Source organism: Montipora capricornis, chromosome 8 (assembly GCF_036669925.1).
Source record: "Montipora capricornis isolate CH-2021 chromosome 8, ASM3666992v2, whole genome shotgun sequence".
NCBI lineage: Eukaryota > Metazoa > Cnidaria > Anthozoa > Scleractinia > Acroporidae > Montipora > Montipora capricornis.
In genome coordinates this window covers 18,928,976-18,947,175 of record NC_090890.1, presented here as the reverse complement: position 1 = coordinate 18,947,175, position 18,200 = coordinate 18,928,976, and the positions used below count along the sequence as shown (strand labels likewise).

The following is an 18,200-nucleotide window of genomic DNA, read 5'->3' as shown; positions in this document are numbered from 1 at the left end:
GGTGTCTGTCCATATGGCTCCTCATCGTACATTTATTAAAGTTGTTTCGTTTTCCTTGAGTGAACGTTGGAGTTGCAAGAGGATCGCACTCAAAGTCTTGCTGTTGCTGGAAAGTAAAAATGAAAAGGACAATCTACCAGATGCAGTAATTTCCAGTTTTGAACTGACTGCTGGAGACTGCTTGAAACGTAAAATGAGTGGGATCGATATACCATCCCCAGCAGGAGACAGACAGACAGGTGCCCATTAGTGGGTGCGAGAAACTCCCATACAATCCTATGTCATGGCATTTTTAGAGACAAATCTATTTTTGGACTTTGCCGCACAAAAAAGAAGCCATTGCCGGTTCAGTGATGGTATGACGTCAAGTGACATTCAGATTGGTGTTCGGGCTCCTGCTGGAGTCTCATTCGTGGGAAATTCAATCTAAAACTAAATCGGTCTTTGAAAAACCTGTGACAGCAATATACATTACTTGAAAAAATTTCGGACAAAAATAGTGTCCGAAAATAAAACCATCCAAAATTTTAAGCCTCCGAAATTTTTACAGTATAGTATAAAACTTTAAAAGTACACTTTCTGGGCGACGGCATCACATATAAGCCAATATACATGGCTATAAATCGGTTTAGGCGGCTTTGCTCAGTCTTTTATCACTGGAAAGGAAAATATTTGTTTCTTTTATGAAAGACAAAAACATAGATAAATTCCATTTTGCAGTTTATATTTTAATCTTCGACCCTAGCCCAGTTTTATGATACAGCAATTGCATTGCCAGTGCCAGTGGTGCTGATCCTCTTCATTGTCATCTTCTTGCCTTCTCTCGCCATGCAGTAGAGGACATTCCAACCCCAGTCATAACTAAAGCTCAAGTAGCCCCCGTGCTCAACCAATATGGTACTGTCATTGGCCATAACTATTCCCTTGGCAATTGCATTTATCACGACAGCTGTTACCAGGGCACCTTTTAGTCGCAGGGCTTGTATCGTTTCGATGGTCTTTTTCATACGGTCTTCAGGCAGTAATGCAGGTCGCCCACGCTTTCTGAAGGTAATTTCGCTAACAGGCCCATCTGTTGTTTGTTTGGTTTAAATGAAAGCTTTCTTGAAATCACTGACCGTTTGCTTAGTAAGTCGAGGATATTTTCCTTTCAACAGACGCACTGTCTGGTTGACTCCGTGCCTTACAGCATGCTGACCTATTTCTGCTCTTTCCTCGGCTGACCACTTGATGTATTTTCCTCGCTTTGTACCTTCGTTTTCTAGCACAGTGAATTCTTTGTTACTTCTTCGGTTTCTCTTGCAGTGAGGTTTACAACATCCATTCTATCTTCTTCTGTCGGTGCCAATGACATTGCTTGTAGAGGGGTTTTCAGTGGCTTTTGAAAATAATTTAAAATAGACATGTCTGTAATAAAACTGATCAAGAAAACTTTCGAACAATACGAAATAAGGTTCGCTCAAACCTACTGACAAAGTCGTGAATGGCGCCAAGACGTGAAAAGGCGGCGGGAAAGTCCCCAGAGCATGTTGCAATAAAGCAGGAAATACCCCAAGAATGTCATTTCGCAATTAGTCTGTTTATGTACAACAACAGTAAAACGAGCGAAATTCGAGAATTTCGAATTATTCAAACTTTAAAGAGAAATGGAAATTGTCGTCAAGCACCTGATCGCTAGCCGAGGTTGGCATGTTTATGGCCAAAGAGAACGAGACGCAGACGCACTTTTTGTTGATCAGTACGCTGTTGCCTGGATGATGAAGAGCAAAGAAGAACTTGTAGCTTATGTTGTCGGCCAGGTTCCACAAGAAATATCACGTTATGTGTACTTTTTCCTACATCACGGTGGCAGCGTCGATGCAACAGTTGAAGATGAAGGGTACAGGCCTTCTGATAGTCCTCCGAGCTACGTTTAATATTGAAGACAGCAAGTGGTTATTTCTTCTTCGTCTCAAAGAGCTTATTCAAAAGAACTACGAGCTTCTTGATCTATCACCTTGGTCACCGACAGCTACAGATGAAGAACGACACGCTAGTGACAATGAAGAGGACCTTTCAATTGTGATGATGAAGATGAGAATGGCTACCACTGAGAAGATACCCGTGGCCCCGGGACTCTTGAAGGAAGCGAAACTGTTGTTCCAGCGAAAGATCAAAACCCCACAAGCCATACACAGTGTGCCAGAAGATCTGATTCTCAATTTCGATCAAACCCCATTGTCCTACGTCTGTTCTGCAAAGGGGGAAAAGAGTGTGCCACTTGTGGGAAAGGGGAAAAAGAAGCAGATTACTGGAACTTTCACAGTAACAATGTCAGGTCTCTTTCTCCCAATGCAGCTAATTTATGAGGGTAAGAGCCCGCGATGCCTTCCACAAGGAATCACGTTCCCGGAAAACTTTAACTTCACTTTCACTCCAAACCATTGGGGCAATGAAGACAAAGTGATCGAGCACTTGGAGACGGTTGTTTTTCCGTTTGTCGTGGAGAAACACAAAGAGCTTTCCCTTCCTGATGAGCAGAAGGCTATCCTAGTATTTGACGTGTTCAAAGGACAGAAGACCGAGCGTGTTCAAAGGCTTATTGCCGATAACAACTGCATTAGCGTTTTTGTTCCAGCCAATATGACCAACTATTTCCAGCCGCTCGACTTGACAGTAAATGGTCCTGCCAAGCAGTTTCTGAAAGGAAAGTTTCAGGAGTGGTATGCAACACCTCGACCGCCTAGCTGGAACTCTAGATTGCCTATCTTGGCCACCTAGCTTGGCCGCTCAGCTGGAACTCTAGATTGCCTATCTTGGCCAAAAGAAGGATTAGGGTTTTGTAGTCCACGGTGACTAATGGGAATAAATAAAAAATAACACAACAACATTAAAATTGGGACAAGGTATATTAACTGCAGTTGGGTTATTGAGCAAATGATTCAAAACACCATACATTTTAAAGAGGTCCTTAGTACAGATAAGAAGAGTAACCCTAAACTAAGAGTACATTTGACCATTTTGACGAATACCTTCCACCAAGCAACTGATATCTCCAAAGAAACTTTTAACAACTTTCAAAAGCATATCAAATATATCTCACCAATAGAGTCAACATTATACTTTATGCCGTCAACAATAATGCCTTGTTCCTTGATTATCCTTTTTTGCTCACCTAAATCTTTAAGAAGAATCTTAAGGTTTCCCGTAGCAAATTAAACAGGTATAAGTTTGATCAGAAGATAACAGTAATTGAAAAAACACTACAAATGTTGCTGTTGAAAGCTCCAGTGTAGCAGTATTGCAGCTTTGTCTACCATCTTCTTTTCCTAACAGCAGGAACCTTTGTATTCTATGAAAACCATCTTTGTCAAATATTATTTGTAGACATGCTCATACTGATATCTATCCATACCAAATTTAAATAAGGAAAATCGTGAGCTAATCGTGAGTATTTTAAGCACAGCTTAAAATACTGGTGGCACCAAAAAATCAGAAAACTTCAAACGTTGTGTAAGTAATCATTTTTATGCAATATCTTTTATTTTGAACGATCCCTGTGTTTCTTTCGACTTTCAGGCTCTTACTGTACGTTGGAGATAACAATAATACTGTCATGTGTTTTTTAAATTAACCTTCTCAATTTCACGTAGCATTACACTTCATGGTACGTTCAAGACAACAGAAAAATCTGCATTCCGAGTTCCTTTTGAACTTAACAATAACACTGTCAGTTTACTGCTCACAAGTTTCATTTAATTTTGATTTGTAAAAGTAATACACTTTTGGTTTAAAGCTGATACACAGCTTAGACGTAGAACCACGTCAATAATACAACATCAACGCGATCATTCGAAATCCAGTGAGTCCCATGAATCAGCAACTGATCTCTGACCACTGCTAAACCACTTGACAACTGCTGGTGTTGGGTCAAAAGCTTCTAATTCTGGTCCTTTCATACTGATGCGGATTAGGTGTTCTGTTGTCGACACGTGGAGGCTGCTTCTTACATCAGACTTGATTCTCCTCTGGGCAGAAAATCCCCGCTCACACTGAGCACTACTTATGGGAATAACCAAGATAATTTCAGCCAGGTGGAGCAGGTTCTGAGGAAAAAGAAACTTAAAGTAGTACAATATTACAGATCATGTAATTCAAAAAAACCATGAGCGTTTCGTACGCGAATAAATTACATTGCTGACTGCTCATTGATTTAACTGGGATATACTTCATTGTTTTAAAATCGTTCTTACCTTGAAGAAAAAAAGTCTCTTAACCCAGGTTGTTTTGACATTCTTGGCTCTGGCTTGACCTTTCCCATCGACTGGTGAACTCGATTGCCGAGAAGCACGTGCTTTAAAGGCGGCTTTCACTTGCACGTGTCAGCGGAGTCTTCACAAAACCAAAAGGGGCTGGGATGGAATGTAGACATTGAGCTACGAGTTCGGAGAAACCACAGGGGAAAACGACAAATAAGACACACGCTGATGCAAGGAAAGTAATGTAACTATATTCTTTGGATCCTGATTGTGTCATACCTAGGATTGAATTTATTATTTCAAGCTTCCGTTTCGTGTCTGACGAGTTGAAGTACATAAGGATGGTCAGGCAAGAAAGCAGAGTTGAGTGGCGATGAGCTCAGTCGCACTAAACTCCAGGATTTTTAGGCGCGCAGGTGCGACCACACATGATTTTTTAGGCGCACAATTACAAATCTAGTCGCAAACTGTGAGCCCTATAATTGCACAATATTAGGTCATAAATCTATTAAAATGCCAGTCCCATCAAAAGGCCTTAACTGAACTTGAAATACCTTTATGCTTTTAGTGACATTGACAATAAAATAGAACATTATTGGAAGTGGTACACAGTTTTGTACAGAGATAAAGTCTCATTGTGAGGACTTGAGAGAAGGGGAAACCTTGCACCTGTTTTGAAAATATGAAAGACATACCTGTTTTCTTGACAGTTGGCTATTGCCAATGGATAACCGACTTGGCACTCTGTTGGCTATAGACAGGTCCCACACGGGGAACAACTCCGAGTAACACCTGAGTCGTCAGATTACATTACCACAAAAGGTCTTCCATCAAGCTTGATCATAAGGTCGAGAGTTGGCAAGTAAATTTGATGTAGCCTCTGTTCACGCACAATCATCTCACATACAGGATACAATTCCACTTGGTAGCCTTGCAATGGAGGTGCCACCTTTCTCACTCCAGCATACTCCTTGCACACACCAAAAATTACTTTTTAGCAGCCATCTTCTGATTTAGGTTTAAAAACATTGGTGTGTCAGAGGATTTCTGTACAAAGAATGGAAAACAAAAACAAAAAGAAGTAAGAAAACACATATCACAATTAATAACAAATTGAAGTAATTCTTCGGAGAGCCAACAAACAAAACTTTACCTTGTGAAATCAATGTGAGTGAATAATTAACTTTCAGGATAGATTTGTAGGGTTTAAAGGTAGAAAGTAGACAAACATTTCATTGAATAAATGTAAACATTACAATACATATAAAGACAAAACTGTCAACTTTTGTCATTTTGAATGTCTAAATATTGTATTTGATGCACATCAGGAAAGAGAGGTTTTTGCTTTCGCTCATACAGATTTTCCTGTCCATTCCCTCCCTCCCAATAAACAGACTGATTTAGCAACAGAACAGGAATGTGTGTTGACCTTTGAGGAGAGCAAGGAGAATAGTTTGGACACTACTGATTCAAGTTCGTAATGTGTATTCTTGATGTGTACACTCTTGTCAACAGACATTCCCATTTTGCTGCTAAATTAGCCGTATACCATGGTCCCCCATTTCGTACTAGGGGAAGTTCCATTTCTTACTCTGGAATCCAAACCCTTAATTTTTGGTTAGTACCCATTGAAAAAAGAAATCCGAATGTTTATTTTTTTTGTCGGTTCCTTTGAAAAAATGTCCAAGGGGTCCACATTTTGTCAGCTTCTTCAAATAAAAGATATGAATCCTCCCCCCCCCCCCCCCCTCCACTTTCCAAAACCCACTATCCTTAGGGGGCAGTGGATAAAAAGTGGAATGTCCCTAGCATGCAAGTCACCATTTATATTTTGAAGAGGTTTAAAAAGGGACCTTTTTACAAAAAAACTTAACCACTGCGGCAACACCATACTACCCTCACTTAATTTCCAAAAATGACAACGTGAGCAGCTACTACAAAACCTTACCCCTGTTCTTCCAAGCTTTGTGATTATTAATGACAGCTTGTCACGTATTTCCCAATACTCTTGCCTTTGTTTTGAAATCAAGCACCACCCAATCTGGAACACGGAAGCTTTCCATGTACTTAGAAAATGTTTCATCGCCAACAAGCTCCTGTACTGTTCTCTTTACCCCTTCCCTTACCGCCACATCTTGGACGATCTCTTTAACGATGGCTTTCGCCTCAGGGTCACCAAGGGTGCACATACTAGAAAGCACCGATGACAGATTCTCCCGGCTCTGTTCACAGAGATCTTGCACGTGTTTCATAACTCGACTTCCCCATTTTTTGATCAGTAACATCTTTCCCGGGTGTCTAAATCAGTGTTTCCACTTATCTCCTTCAAATTAGGCGAGCCACCACTGTTTAGAGGAGTTACTAGTGAAATTGGCGTTGCTTTTGTCTTCGGCGTACTGAAAGACCTGGAGGCATTTTGAGGCGCCAAGCTGCAATTGGTCGCTCACTAACATCTTCAAGAAAACTCGTACTGATCATGTTTAAGTCTAATTCGTTCACAAAATCTTTGAGTTTGTGGAAGGCAACAGGCAACTTTTCCTTTACATCCACTGCGTAGAAAAGTCCAAACAAGTCCAAAGCTAATAGAAATAACTTGGAATCAGTTTGAGGATTTCTTATCCATAAAGGGGCTACCATCTTCAAGCTGAAGGTTTCCACTTTCAACTCGGTGAAATTCCTCTGGAAAACTTGCCACCAACGGCGATCGCCTAAAATAATTGGAAGGACTACCTCCGCAAATTTCGCCAGAAGGACAATGCCAGTTCCCCAAAGAAATTTTTCTCAGATCAGCTGTGGTTTGATTTAAGATCTATGATCATTGGGCTGCAGAAGACAGTGGAAATTAAAATGACACACTTTAAGGACGCTGTCATTGAACCTGTGATAATAAACCAAGACATTTTAGGGAACATTTTTTGCCAGGAACGAGGTTCAAATGGACAGAATAATCATCCTAAATATTATATGTACAGTTCAACCATGACAGCTGTAAATATTGGACAATCGGTTGTAAGCAAAAAGGATAATGCATTCAGAAAAGGAAATACAGCAGCTCTTCCATTTGCTAGTCTGCCGCTGGAACACCCCTTTTCTAAGAAACGAAAACTACACTTAATTAATGTGTTCATTCGTAGCATTTTTCAAGTCTGCACTAAAATATCCTGAAAGAACCAAAATATCCTGAAAGAACCAATTTTGCATTTAAATTAGTACATAATTATATAACAGGAGTGTACAGTATCCTTTTATCAAAATGGAATGGGATAGTTGTTAAACCAGCTTGGCTTCTTTTCTGTTTGATATATGATACTTAAGTGTAACAATTTGCCAGAAATATTGAATTTCAATAATCAGTTTTAGGCTAGCAAGTCTCACTTAGGTAGTCAAGATTTTCAAAAGGTGCTGAATTGCTGAATTCTTTAAAGATCACTCTTAATGGCTACAGAGTTTTATTTAGAACATTAATTCTCACTCCTAATCTACCATGTTCGAGTGGTGCTGCCTGTAGCTGTGATCCAGGAACAAGACTCCAAGGGAAAGGTATATTCACGTTTGCCCTGATGGCATCTGCAAGACTTTTTTCCAGCTGAGCTTTATTAGCACGTAAATTCTGTTTTAGCCCATAACCTTTACTGAGTGTGACCAGTTTAGCTTTTGAGTAGAGGTTTCCCAGCACTCCATCACCAAATTTACTGATTGTAGCCCTTAGTTGATTGTGTGATGTTTCTTTTTGACACGAGTTGTCCTGGATTACTTTTCAAGAGGGATTTTAGCATCTTTCTGCACCTGCTTGTCCTTTCTAGCCATAACCATCTGTAGGTGGGCCATGGCCTTCTTAACTTGCCACTTACGGCGGAAATCCTTAACAAATTGGTTGGCTCCCAGGTTTGTGTATCGTGTAATCACTTCAGCAAACAGCTCATGTACTAAGATAGGCTTTTAAACATAATCGGAAAAAAAAATTTATTATTAGTAATATGTAACTCAGTAAATTAATTCACAGACCACATGTAAAGTAACTGGAAGCCAAATTTCACTTAATAATTTTATGTTATCAAGAAATATTTTTACTGAAATATGAGGTTACTATCAATTAGGACTATCATTCACTTTGAATTGTATATTCCCTCAGGAGAGTGTGTAATTAGGTGAGTCTATTAAAATAAAAACATATACATTTAATACTGTGAATATGGCTGTATAGTTTTTACATAGATGCATTTTTTTAAGGTTAAGTCCACTACGGCAAGCAGACAAAACCGCCCCCCTTCTTACGTTGCAGGTTACAGTTTAATAGATTTATTAACTATATTAATTAATCAATAGCCTTACTGCAACTTTAACCTTAGTGAAAAGGCCCTTCCAAATAGACTTCAGTTGCTCGTCATTTAGGAGAGTGGTTTCTACCACCTCTTGACTATCAGTCTGTCAGCATGCTTCTTCAGCATTGTAGTGTTTAGACCTTGGATACGCTTCTTCTCCAATTCAAGAACAAATGCATAAAACTCATCAGAAACATGAATAAATCCTTGGGTTCTGTATGGCCTAGACTCAGTGACATATAGTGTTTCAGGGTATTTTGTTTCACTCAAGATTTCGTAAGGAATGACAACAGTGCTTTCAAGAGCTTGGATCTTTGAAATGTTTTTGTTCACTTGGGCCCTTGTTTCCTTGCATGAGGTGTAAAGGTTGTCTCCGACATACTTCTTTGCTTTTTTGAGAACTCTACTTATAGCCCATGCACCCTCATCCATATCCTTGACATTTAAAGTAACCATTTAAACATTTAAAGAAACCATGTCATCATGTGATCTCTGTCGGACAGCATCACCAACAATATGCAGGCTATTCTGGAAAACTCCTAAAACACTGTCAAATCCAATGCTAATTTTCAGGGGTCTGAAAGCACTCTTTTAGCCAACCTCTAAAGTGGGTAGTTCTTGAAATGTCAATTGCCTGCTGATATAATTCTTTCAAACTTTTTACTGAAAATTTAACGTCTGCAATGTTTTCTTTCAAATATTTCTGCAGATGGAGAAAAATTTTAAACCACACGATTTGGACAAGACCAGAGAATTGGTCAACATTGGCAATAGCTGAATCCACAGCCTTATTCTTAAAATTTCCAAAATGCCCTTTGTCATCTGTGAATGTTGCTACCTTTGATGACATTAGAAGCACTTTGACGTCAAAATCATCTGGAGGTTTAGCAAGGATATGTCCATTTTGCTCTACCATTTCCAAAACTTCCTCCATACTTAGTTCACTTTCAGTTTCTTCGTTGTCATGGATACCAATAAATTGGTCGGCTGCACCAGTCTCATCAAACATGCCCTGGACAATTTTAAGTAAACCCTCATCACTGACCTCATGTTGTTCTAATGCTTGTACATCTTCAATGGCTTGCCAATTGACATCCCTGACAGGGGCAATTTTTAAGATTTCTCTGGGGTAGCTCACTGATGGGATTTTCACGCGTAAAGTCCAACACGTGCACATCATTAATTGATTTGCTCTTCATAAAGCTGTATAAAGTAGTCCTCCAGTGAATTCATATGATGAGTGAATAATCACTTTGTCCAAGGTAAGCCCTTTATGCACTGTTGCTGCCCAATGCAACTTGAGAGGCATTTGGGAACTTGAGCCAATACTGTGGCCGTCATTATCAACATTAAGCCATGACATGTCATGGATAACATGTTCACCCTCACTTACTTTGATGACAGCGTTGTCGTCAACGAGTTTTCTTACAAAAAAGCCCTAGGTCCCGTTGTGGATATTGGCGCTGATGTTATACAAAACGATGATTGGGGCACCATGCTTGAAATATGACACGGAAGGTGCTGGGCAATAAAGGCCTTGAAGATTACTGGTGTCGCCGATCTCCCTTTCAAGACTCAAAATGGCTTCAACATTTTCGTTGTCACACCTTCCAATGCGGAGATGTCGCAAGATATTCCGGTAAAGCACCTCACCTTCGTCCTGCCGATGCACTGTTGTCAGGTTGATTGTATTCGGGAACAAGGATGGGAATAAATAAGAAAGGTACATTGGCCGGCCATTGTCGAACTTGTTTGCGACAGGCAAAAAGGTCGTACATTGCCATGAATTTGCGATGTAATCTCGTAAACTATTGGAGGGATGAAGCTTAAACTCATCTATCAAGATCCGTCGCCATTCAGGTGACATTTTCAGTATTTTTGTGTTAACTCCAGTTTGAAGTGCAGGAGGTCGCGGCTGACGGCCACTAAGTTGCAAGTCTTGTCTCCCTCTCTTGTCTTAACCGTCACCAGCCAAAAACAATTTCACTATAATACGCTTTAGACGGCCCAAGAAGGCGAAAAAACACCATACATGATTTGATTAAGGTTTCATTTAACTTTATTGGGATATTCAGAGCTTTATTCATGACCCTCATAGATTCTCTTCGTTTCATATAAACATATCTTAAACCACAAACACATACAGTGGTCTGCCTGTGATGGCACTGAACTTGGGATGCCTGGTGACGAGTATAAGTCCCCCGGAGGGAGGGGAGTCCCAAATTCCTCATTGAGTGTTGTTTTGAGCAATTTGGGATTGCCCTCCCTCCAGAGGACTTATTATACTCGTCACCAGGCGTCTCGAGTTCAGTGCCATTTTGAATTGGACACTTTGCAAGGACAATGGTTTCTGGCTGCCATTTTAGCAGGTTAACTTACAAGTTCTACAGAGCCTGGTGGCTTTGCGTTGCTACCTGGAGATGCTTCAGTGGATTCATGGTTTGGAGAAATTCATGTTCCACAAGCCTGGCGTGTTTATTTAGCGACTGGATTCGATTTTCGCTTGTTTTGGGTCGATCAGAGTCCCGACGCTGGCTTCCGTCTCCTACCTTGTCACTATACTATGAAGGAAGGTAAACGGGGACCATTTTTCCCTTAACTTCGTTTACGTATTAAATACAACAGCAGCTCACCACATGGTAAGCTTCATCAATTTCCATTTTCTAGCAAATTTCCAGACCTAAACTTCGCCTCATATGTTCTCTATATTTACCTATGTGGCGCACACAGTGAGCCTGGGTTACCTGTCGATATGGTCCAAAACTGAAGTTTATTGAGGTTTTCATCTGAAGTACCTGATTCAATCTTTCTGGAAAATAAATTATTGCCAAGTGGAAGTGCTTGGTGTGATATTCTGACTTATAAGGTGGGTGTAGTATTTTTGCTTACAGATAAGTTGCTGGAACAAAAACGATATCAGATTAAGTCAGGTAAAGAGAGAGTGCACCAAATAGAGCGTAGATAATTGCTTGATGTATCTTGAAAAGGCACAATTGACTCCATTTGTAATTTTGATAAAACAAAGTCGAGTAACTTATCAAGAAGAGACTCAAAACATTCACAAATCTTGGAAAGTGCTGCAGGCGGTAACTGAGATCTTGTTGGTTACTGCTATTAAAACTACCAGGCCCTTACCTAAGAGGTAATTCCACATCAAGAGATTGAAGACAAATCACATGGAAACTTTGAGCGTTGAGCTATTTTCATTGACCAGCTGCTGTTAAAATCGGCTCGTTGTGCCATTCTCGACTTGATCCTCGCGAGAATCGAGGATCAATCCTTGACACTGGATTCTCGCATGTCAATTATTCATACTCGATTACACAACAACAGGAACTACGAAATTTCAAACTATAATCTCATGTGGATTAAAATATAAAAGCAAAACAGTGAGCTTTATCGTGCAACAGATATTGTCATGAATCGAATGTAAATTTCCAATGGAAACATGTACATGTAGCAAAAGCTTTTTCATCCAACTTTGGATACCTCGAGTTTGGCGTTCGTATGAGGGCAACATGTTGTTGTTTCTATTTCTCTTGTCCTGCCTTTTTTGTAAATATTATTTCCCAGTGTGACCACATCTTACGCAGGTATCAAAAACCGTAGTCAAGGAAAAGTGCAAAGCATCAAAATTAAATATGAAAGTGGTTTCACTTCTGGGTGTTCATTTCTTTAGGATCCACCACATCAAATAAAAGTCATGACCAACACATAATAAATGAATAATGGTATTTTTTACTAAATACAGCAAGTGTGGTTTTCCGCTGGCTGAGGAACGAAAGAAGCAAAAAACGTTTTTGTTGTACATGGCTGGGAGTCTGGGTACAGGTCTGCAGGGGATTTCAGGTCACGTGACTCGTGTAAAGTTTCAGTTTTTGTTTTGCCATCCGCCATTGCCTGACATGTGTGTTTAGCACTTTCAAAATTCAATCTGTTGATATCGCTTCTTTGCTGTGTTCTCATTTTCTTCCATTTCTGATGGCGAAGGATAATTTTCGTACGAAATCTAGAGTTGCTAATTGGCTTGAACCCTACAAGAGCCCAGCAAATCGTTCTTCCATGCGAAGTGACGATGATCGTACATCTGGTCGCAGTTCTCATGGCGGGTCAAGTAGAAGCAGTCATGCACGTTCTTCACCTTCCCGCACCTGTTCAGAACCACCAGACTGCGCGAAGGAGCTTCTTAAATTAAAGAACTTGCACAGCGAAATCTCAGGGCGCTCAGAAACCCCGTGCAGCAGATCCAGAGTTTTGCTTTGCTGCTAACAAGAGGCAATACCAACTAAACAAGGAAGTGTTGGAGAAAATTGAGGAGGCGCTGGTGATGGATGATGGCGAGGACCGCACTAAAAAGCTCACAGAAGGTAAGGATTTGCTCGTGGAGAGGAACAAGCACATTTTACTTGCCGAAAAGTACGGCTGGGATACCAGTGCTAGCAACTCGGATGACGAAAAGAAGATACACAAGGCTGTTAAGGAAAGCAAACAGTTGAGGGAGGAAAAGAAAAGAGTGGCTTCCTCCAAGGTTCCGAAGACTAAGGCAGTTTTTCAATGTGCTTCGGAAAGGAGGGTTACGTGACGCAATTAGTGGCGGGAAAACAAAGTCAGCTGCCTAACGGGCGGTCTGTCTGTTCGTTTTCGTTGCTTCAAGCCAGGACACTTTGCCAGGGAATACCGCTCTGCCATTGTCCAGTCCACAGGAAACTATCAACAAACAAGCCAGTGAATTCCTGATGTCTGCAACGGCCAACGATCTCAGCTGTGATTGTTCTGTGAGTGACTCTTTTTATGATATAATTGGAGAGGATTTATTTGTTGACGTTAATCATAGTTGTGTTGTTGTTAAAGGTCGATTGCGAGAGAACATTGCTTTCTGGCAGAATATCGGTGCAAGTAATTGGTTGCTGAGAGTTATTTGTGAAAGTTATTGTTTATCCTTTGTTGAATTACCTCAGGTGAAGTTTTTTCAGAATCACAAGAGCGCATTATGCAATGCGGCGTTTGTGTGTGCCATGATTTCTAAATTGCTGAAGTCCGATGCATTGGTGGAGGTGAGTCCTACGGACCTTCTTGTATGCAGTCCATTGGGCGTAGCCATGAACAGTTCAAGGAAATCTAGGCTTATGATGTATTTACGTTATGTCAATCAACATCTCCGTTCATGTAAATTCAAGTATGAAGACATACGTACAGCAGCTGATTTGTTCCAACAAGGTGACTGGTTCTTAAAATTTGACTATACCAGTCGATATTTGGAAAATTTTCCAGAGCATACAAAGTTCCTTGGCTGCTCTTGGATTGTTCATGGCTCCTGTAAATTTTTTAAGTTTACCGTTTTGGCTTTCGGCCTGTCAGTTGGTCCTTTTATCTTTACAAAGGTCCAAAAAGCCCTTAGGAAGCACTGGAGAAGGCTGGGAATTCGTTTATTTACTTCCCTAGATGATGGTGCAGGGGCAGATTCTGATTTCTCTGAAGTGCAGCAGGTTTCGACATGGTGCAAGCGGATGTGCGGCATAGCAGTTTTGTGGCCAGTGATGTGGAGAACCAATGGGTGCCAGTCCAATCTGGAAAGATGTTGGGTTATGTCCTGAATTTACATGCTGCAACTTTTCAAGTCCCCCAAAGAAGGGTAGATGCTTTTCACCATGTGCTAAGGGATGTTATAGCTCACAAGTTTGTAGTATCTGTATGCATGGCGGCCCGGTTTACAGGACTCCTGGCTTCCATAAGTTTGGCGCTGGATCCAGTGGTATGCCTTCGGACTAGAAGCTTATACTGGGACACCTTACAAGCTGCTTCTTGGGACAGCCCTTTCCAGTTATCTGCAGATGCCCCAGGTGAGGTTGTTTTCTGGGAGAAGAATTTTCGTAATGCAGGCTATCCGATCTGGTCTCCTAGTCCAAAGCCTGAAGTTTCGACTTACTCAGATGATAGTGATTCTGGTTGGGGAGGATTCGCTGTGCAGGTTGGGGGACAAGTGGCAGTAGGAAGTTGGTCAGTCGATGAGAGTAACAAGAGCTCCACCTTCCAGGAACTGCGGGCAACTGGTCTAGTTCTGAAGTCTTTTGCTCCCTTACTATGAGGCACGGAGGTTCTACACAGAACTGACAACAAGAACACTGAGATCATTCTGTCAATAGGCAGCCGCAAACCCGACCTTCACAATGAGGCAGTTAATATATGTAGACTGTGCAGGGAGTTTAACATTCGTCTAGCCGTGGAATGGATCTGCAGGGATTTTAATGGGGTCGTGGATTGAAGATTCCAATGACTATAAGCTCGATCCTTCCTGTTTTGCTTACTTGGGCAAGTGTTTGGGTCCTCACACAGTCGACCAGTTTGCGAGTGTGAAGACTAAGCAGTTGGATAGGCTTTGTAGCAGATTCCTCAACCCTGGTTGTGAGGCTGTTGATGCCTTCACTGTCTCATGAGCAGGCGATTACAATTGGCTGTTTCCTCCACCATACCTGGTTCCTCGTGTCAGATGGAGGAGAGGATGGAGACCTCTTAGTCCCAGAATGGTATTCTGCACCATGGTGGCCCCTGCTTATTACCAAGCCTGGTACGTGGAGGGGGTTTGTAACAAATTCCCTTAGGATCCAACCTTATGAGGGCATCTTTATTACAGGAGCAGCTGCCAGCTGTGTCTTTGCAGCTAGTGCGCCACCTTTTGGTCTACTGGCACTTCAGCTTTGCTTCTGTGGCTCCCATGTTGGGACTTAGAGGCTTACCTGCTGCCTTCTAGGAACAATGACGCAGCTGCTGGTGATACCTTAGCGATCCATTCACGCCCTTGGTGGCTGGTGCCATGCACGTCATCATGTCTGCTATTCTTTGAGTTACTAGCCTGTTATGGGCTCCTGTTTGTTTTTACCCAGCTGTTTTGGCTCCTAAGGCCTGTTATGGGCTCCAAGCTGTTACGGCTTCCTTAATATTTCTGTATGGACCCACGTTTTTGGTGTGTGCACATGCATGTGGATCTACTCCTCTTTTATGGTTTGTGTGCTTACTGGATTTGTCTCCGTTCTTATGGCATTTATCATTGCATTGCAGCCGTACAACCCATGGTGGAGGAGGTTATCTTCCCAGCTGAATTTCAGGTGGATTGTTTTGACCATCCGGAATTGCGACAGCTAGCAAAGGCGCTACCAGCTGTATTGGTTCGTGATCACGCTGCTACAACCGTTGCGACTTATCTGCGCGCTCATAAATCCTGGAAGTGATGGGCTGGTTGTCACCATGCTGCTATTTTGCCGGCACACTGTGTGGTCTTCACCCTGTACGCCTGGTCATTGTCTTCGCTGAATTCGCTGTACGGTGTGAGTTAGGTTCATAAGAAGAGTGGCTACCAGGAGCCAAGTGAGTATCCGACAGTGAAGCAAGTGGTTGATGCTGCCAGGCCAATTCTTGCCAGGCCAGCTGAACGTAAAGAGCCATTGTCTGCTGTTCTGGTGCGGAAAGTGATCAGTCGCCTTGAGAAGGGTAACCTGGTGACCTCCAGCTGGCAGCCTTGCTTTCCCTGGGTTTCTTTGGTTTTCTTCGATGGGATGACATGCACCGTTTGTCAGTAGATAGCTTTTATTTTGCTGATTCCCATGTAGCTATTTTTCTGGAAAAACGGAAGAATGATCAGTTCTGCGAGGGGTCATGGGTTTTTGTAGCCCGTTGCAGTACATCCCCTTGCCCAGTTAAAATCATTGAGAAATTCCTGAGAATTGCAAACCACTCCACTCCGTTTTTTCAACGTGTGTTGCATACCAAGCAAGGAGTTCATCTGCGGAGAGTGGCAATGTCTTACAGTCGGGCAAAGGAGCTGATCAAGAAGGAGCTTGGCAAGGAAGGTCTGGACCCCACTAGGTTTGGAATTCATAGTCTGCGTTCAGGAGGAGCTTCTGCAGCAGCTATGGGTGTGCCAGACAGACTCTTCCAGAGGCATGGAGGTTGGAGGAGTGAGAAGGCTCAGAACAATTACATAAAGGAGTTTTTTTAGACCCGCTTCTACTTGTTACAAAGTCAATTTAGGATGGGCATTGGCATTCTTTTTCATTCTGTTGTTTATGCAACAGCTGGCGAAGTGAGAAGGCTCGGAACAATTTACATAAATAATAGTCCTTGGACGCGCTTCTACATGTTCAAAGTTAATTAAGGATAGACATTGACATTGCCTTTGATTCCACGCTGTTTTGCCAACAGCTTGTTTCTTGTGTTTAGTTACTAGACAGTCAAGGAACGCTATTTCCATCATTACATGTCGACTTTGCCGTCGAAATAGTTTTTTGTGTGCATAGAAAGTATTTTATGAGTTAATTTTTCCTATATTTTGCGCTCTTTACGTTGTACATTTGTGTGTTTTGGCTTGGCATGGCTCCCAGCGGTGTGTGAGAAATGTGGTTTTCCGCTGGCTGAGGAACGAAAGAAGTGGAAAATGTTTTTCTCACACATGGCTGGGAATCTGGGTACAGGTCTGTGGAGAATTTCAGGTCACATGGCTGGTGTAAAGTTTCAGTTTTTGTTTTGCCATCCACCATTGCCTGACATGCCCCACCCACGAAGTACTTGTAGAATGTTTCAGTTGAGGTGATCTTATTCTCTTGCCACTTTTTTGTGTCATTGTAAGACAACTATGTTCTTTTGTTAATAAAGGTCAGGCTGTGTGGTTCGGCTTGGCATGGCTCCCGGCGGTGTGTGAGAAGGTTAATGCTATGTGTTTCCATTAATATAAAATAATTTATAAGGTTTTAAAAGCCAGATAAGAGACTGTGGATTTTTTTCTGTCATAAACAAACGTTTACTGTTTTGGTTGATTGATAGCAATCAGAAATTTGACGATCCTAAAGTAATCTAGGACACTAACTGTTGATTTTTGTTGTAAGCGAATAAGCAACAAGGCTGCACTCATTTATTCAAACTTTTTCAATGATTTGATAACATTTCGAGCAATGAAACTTGGGGTCTCGGGCGAGTAATTACGGAATACTTTTACGTTCAAAGGAACAGTTTTTGTAAATCTGAAGTTAACATACATTGGATTTGCTCTGACGAAGGGCTAACGCTCGAAATGTCCGCTTTTAGAATCTCTGTACGGTGGCCAATTTACATTATCAACTCTGTTGATAAAACCAAATTTTTGTATACATGTGTACAGAGGACATTTGTTTCCAGAAAGGTCTGCTACTGCAGTGTTATTGATGACATGTATCCAGTAAGGTCTAAGCCCATAGAGTTAACTTGAAATACCACTCCAGTGTATAGGGTCGAAGACAGTTTACAGTCCGTGTGTCGAGGTATGCTTCGATTATACCGACAAAGAATAATTATCTCCTCCGCAATCGCACAGAATACATGTAGTTTCAAAGATTTTTCTCTCTCAAAATACTACAGATGTAATTTTCACTAACACCCTACAGTCTAGGTTACATTTAGAAGTCTACAGAGTAAACTTTTGAATTCATACCACCCCGGTCTGATTGTGTCGAAGACTGTTTACAGTCCGTGTGATTGTTAAGTATGCCTCCATTATATGGCCAAAAAAATAATTATTTCCTCCGCAATCGCACATAATAGTGTCGTTCGTCGTGATCTCGTCCCAATTTCAGCAACCAGATTTGAAAGAGGGCTAAAGTTCCTCGGTTTTCTG

General features: G+C 41.5%; 1 protein-coding gene and 2 pseudogenes across 1 annotated transcript; 2 read left to right on the top strand and 1 right to left on the bottom strand.

Annotated features, from left to right (window-relative positions):
* Positions 1 to 2,743: 2,743 nt before the first annotated feature.
* Positions 2,744 to 8,992, bottom strand: LOC138013794 (uncharacterized; annotated as a pseudogene).
* Positions 8,993 to 12,887: 3,895 nt separating this feature from the next.
* Positions 12,888 to 14,550, top strand: LOC138013793 (uncharacterized; annotated as a pseudogene).
* Positions 14,551 to 16,115: 1,565 nt separating this feature from the next.
* Positions 16,116 to 16,553, top strand: LOC138013792 (uncharacterized). Its single transcript, XM_068860859.1, has one exon. It carries the CDS (start codon positions 16,116 to 16,118, stop codon positions 16,551 to 16,553), a length of 438 nt encoding a protein of 145 aa, XP_068716960.1.
* Positions 16,554 to 18,200: the final 1,647 nt, after the last annotated feature.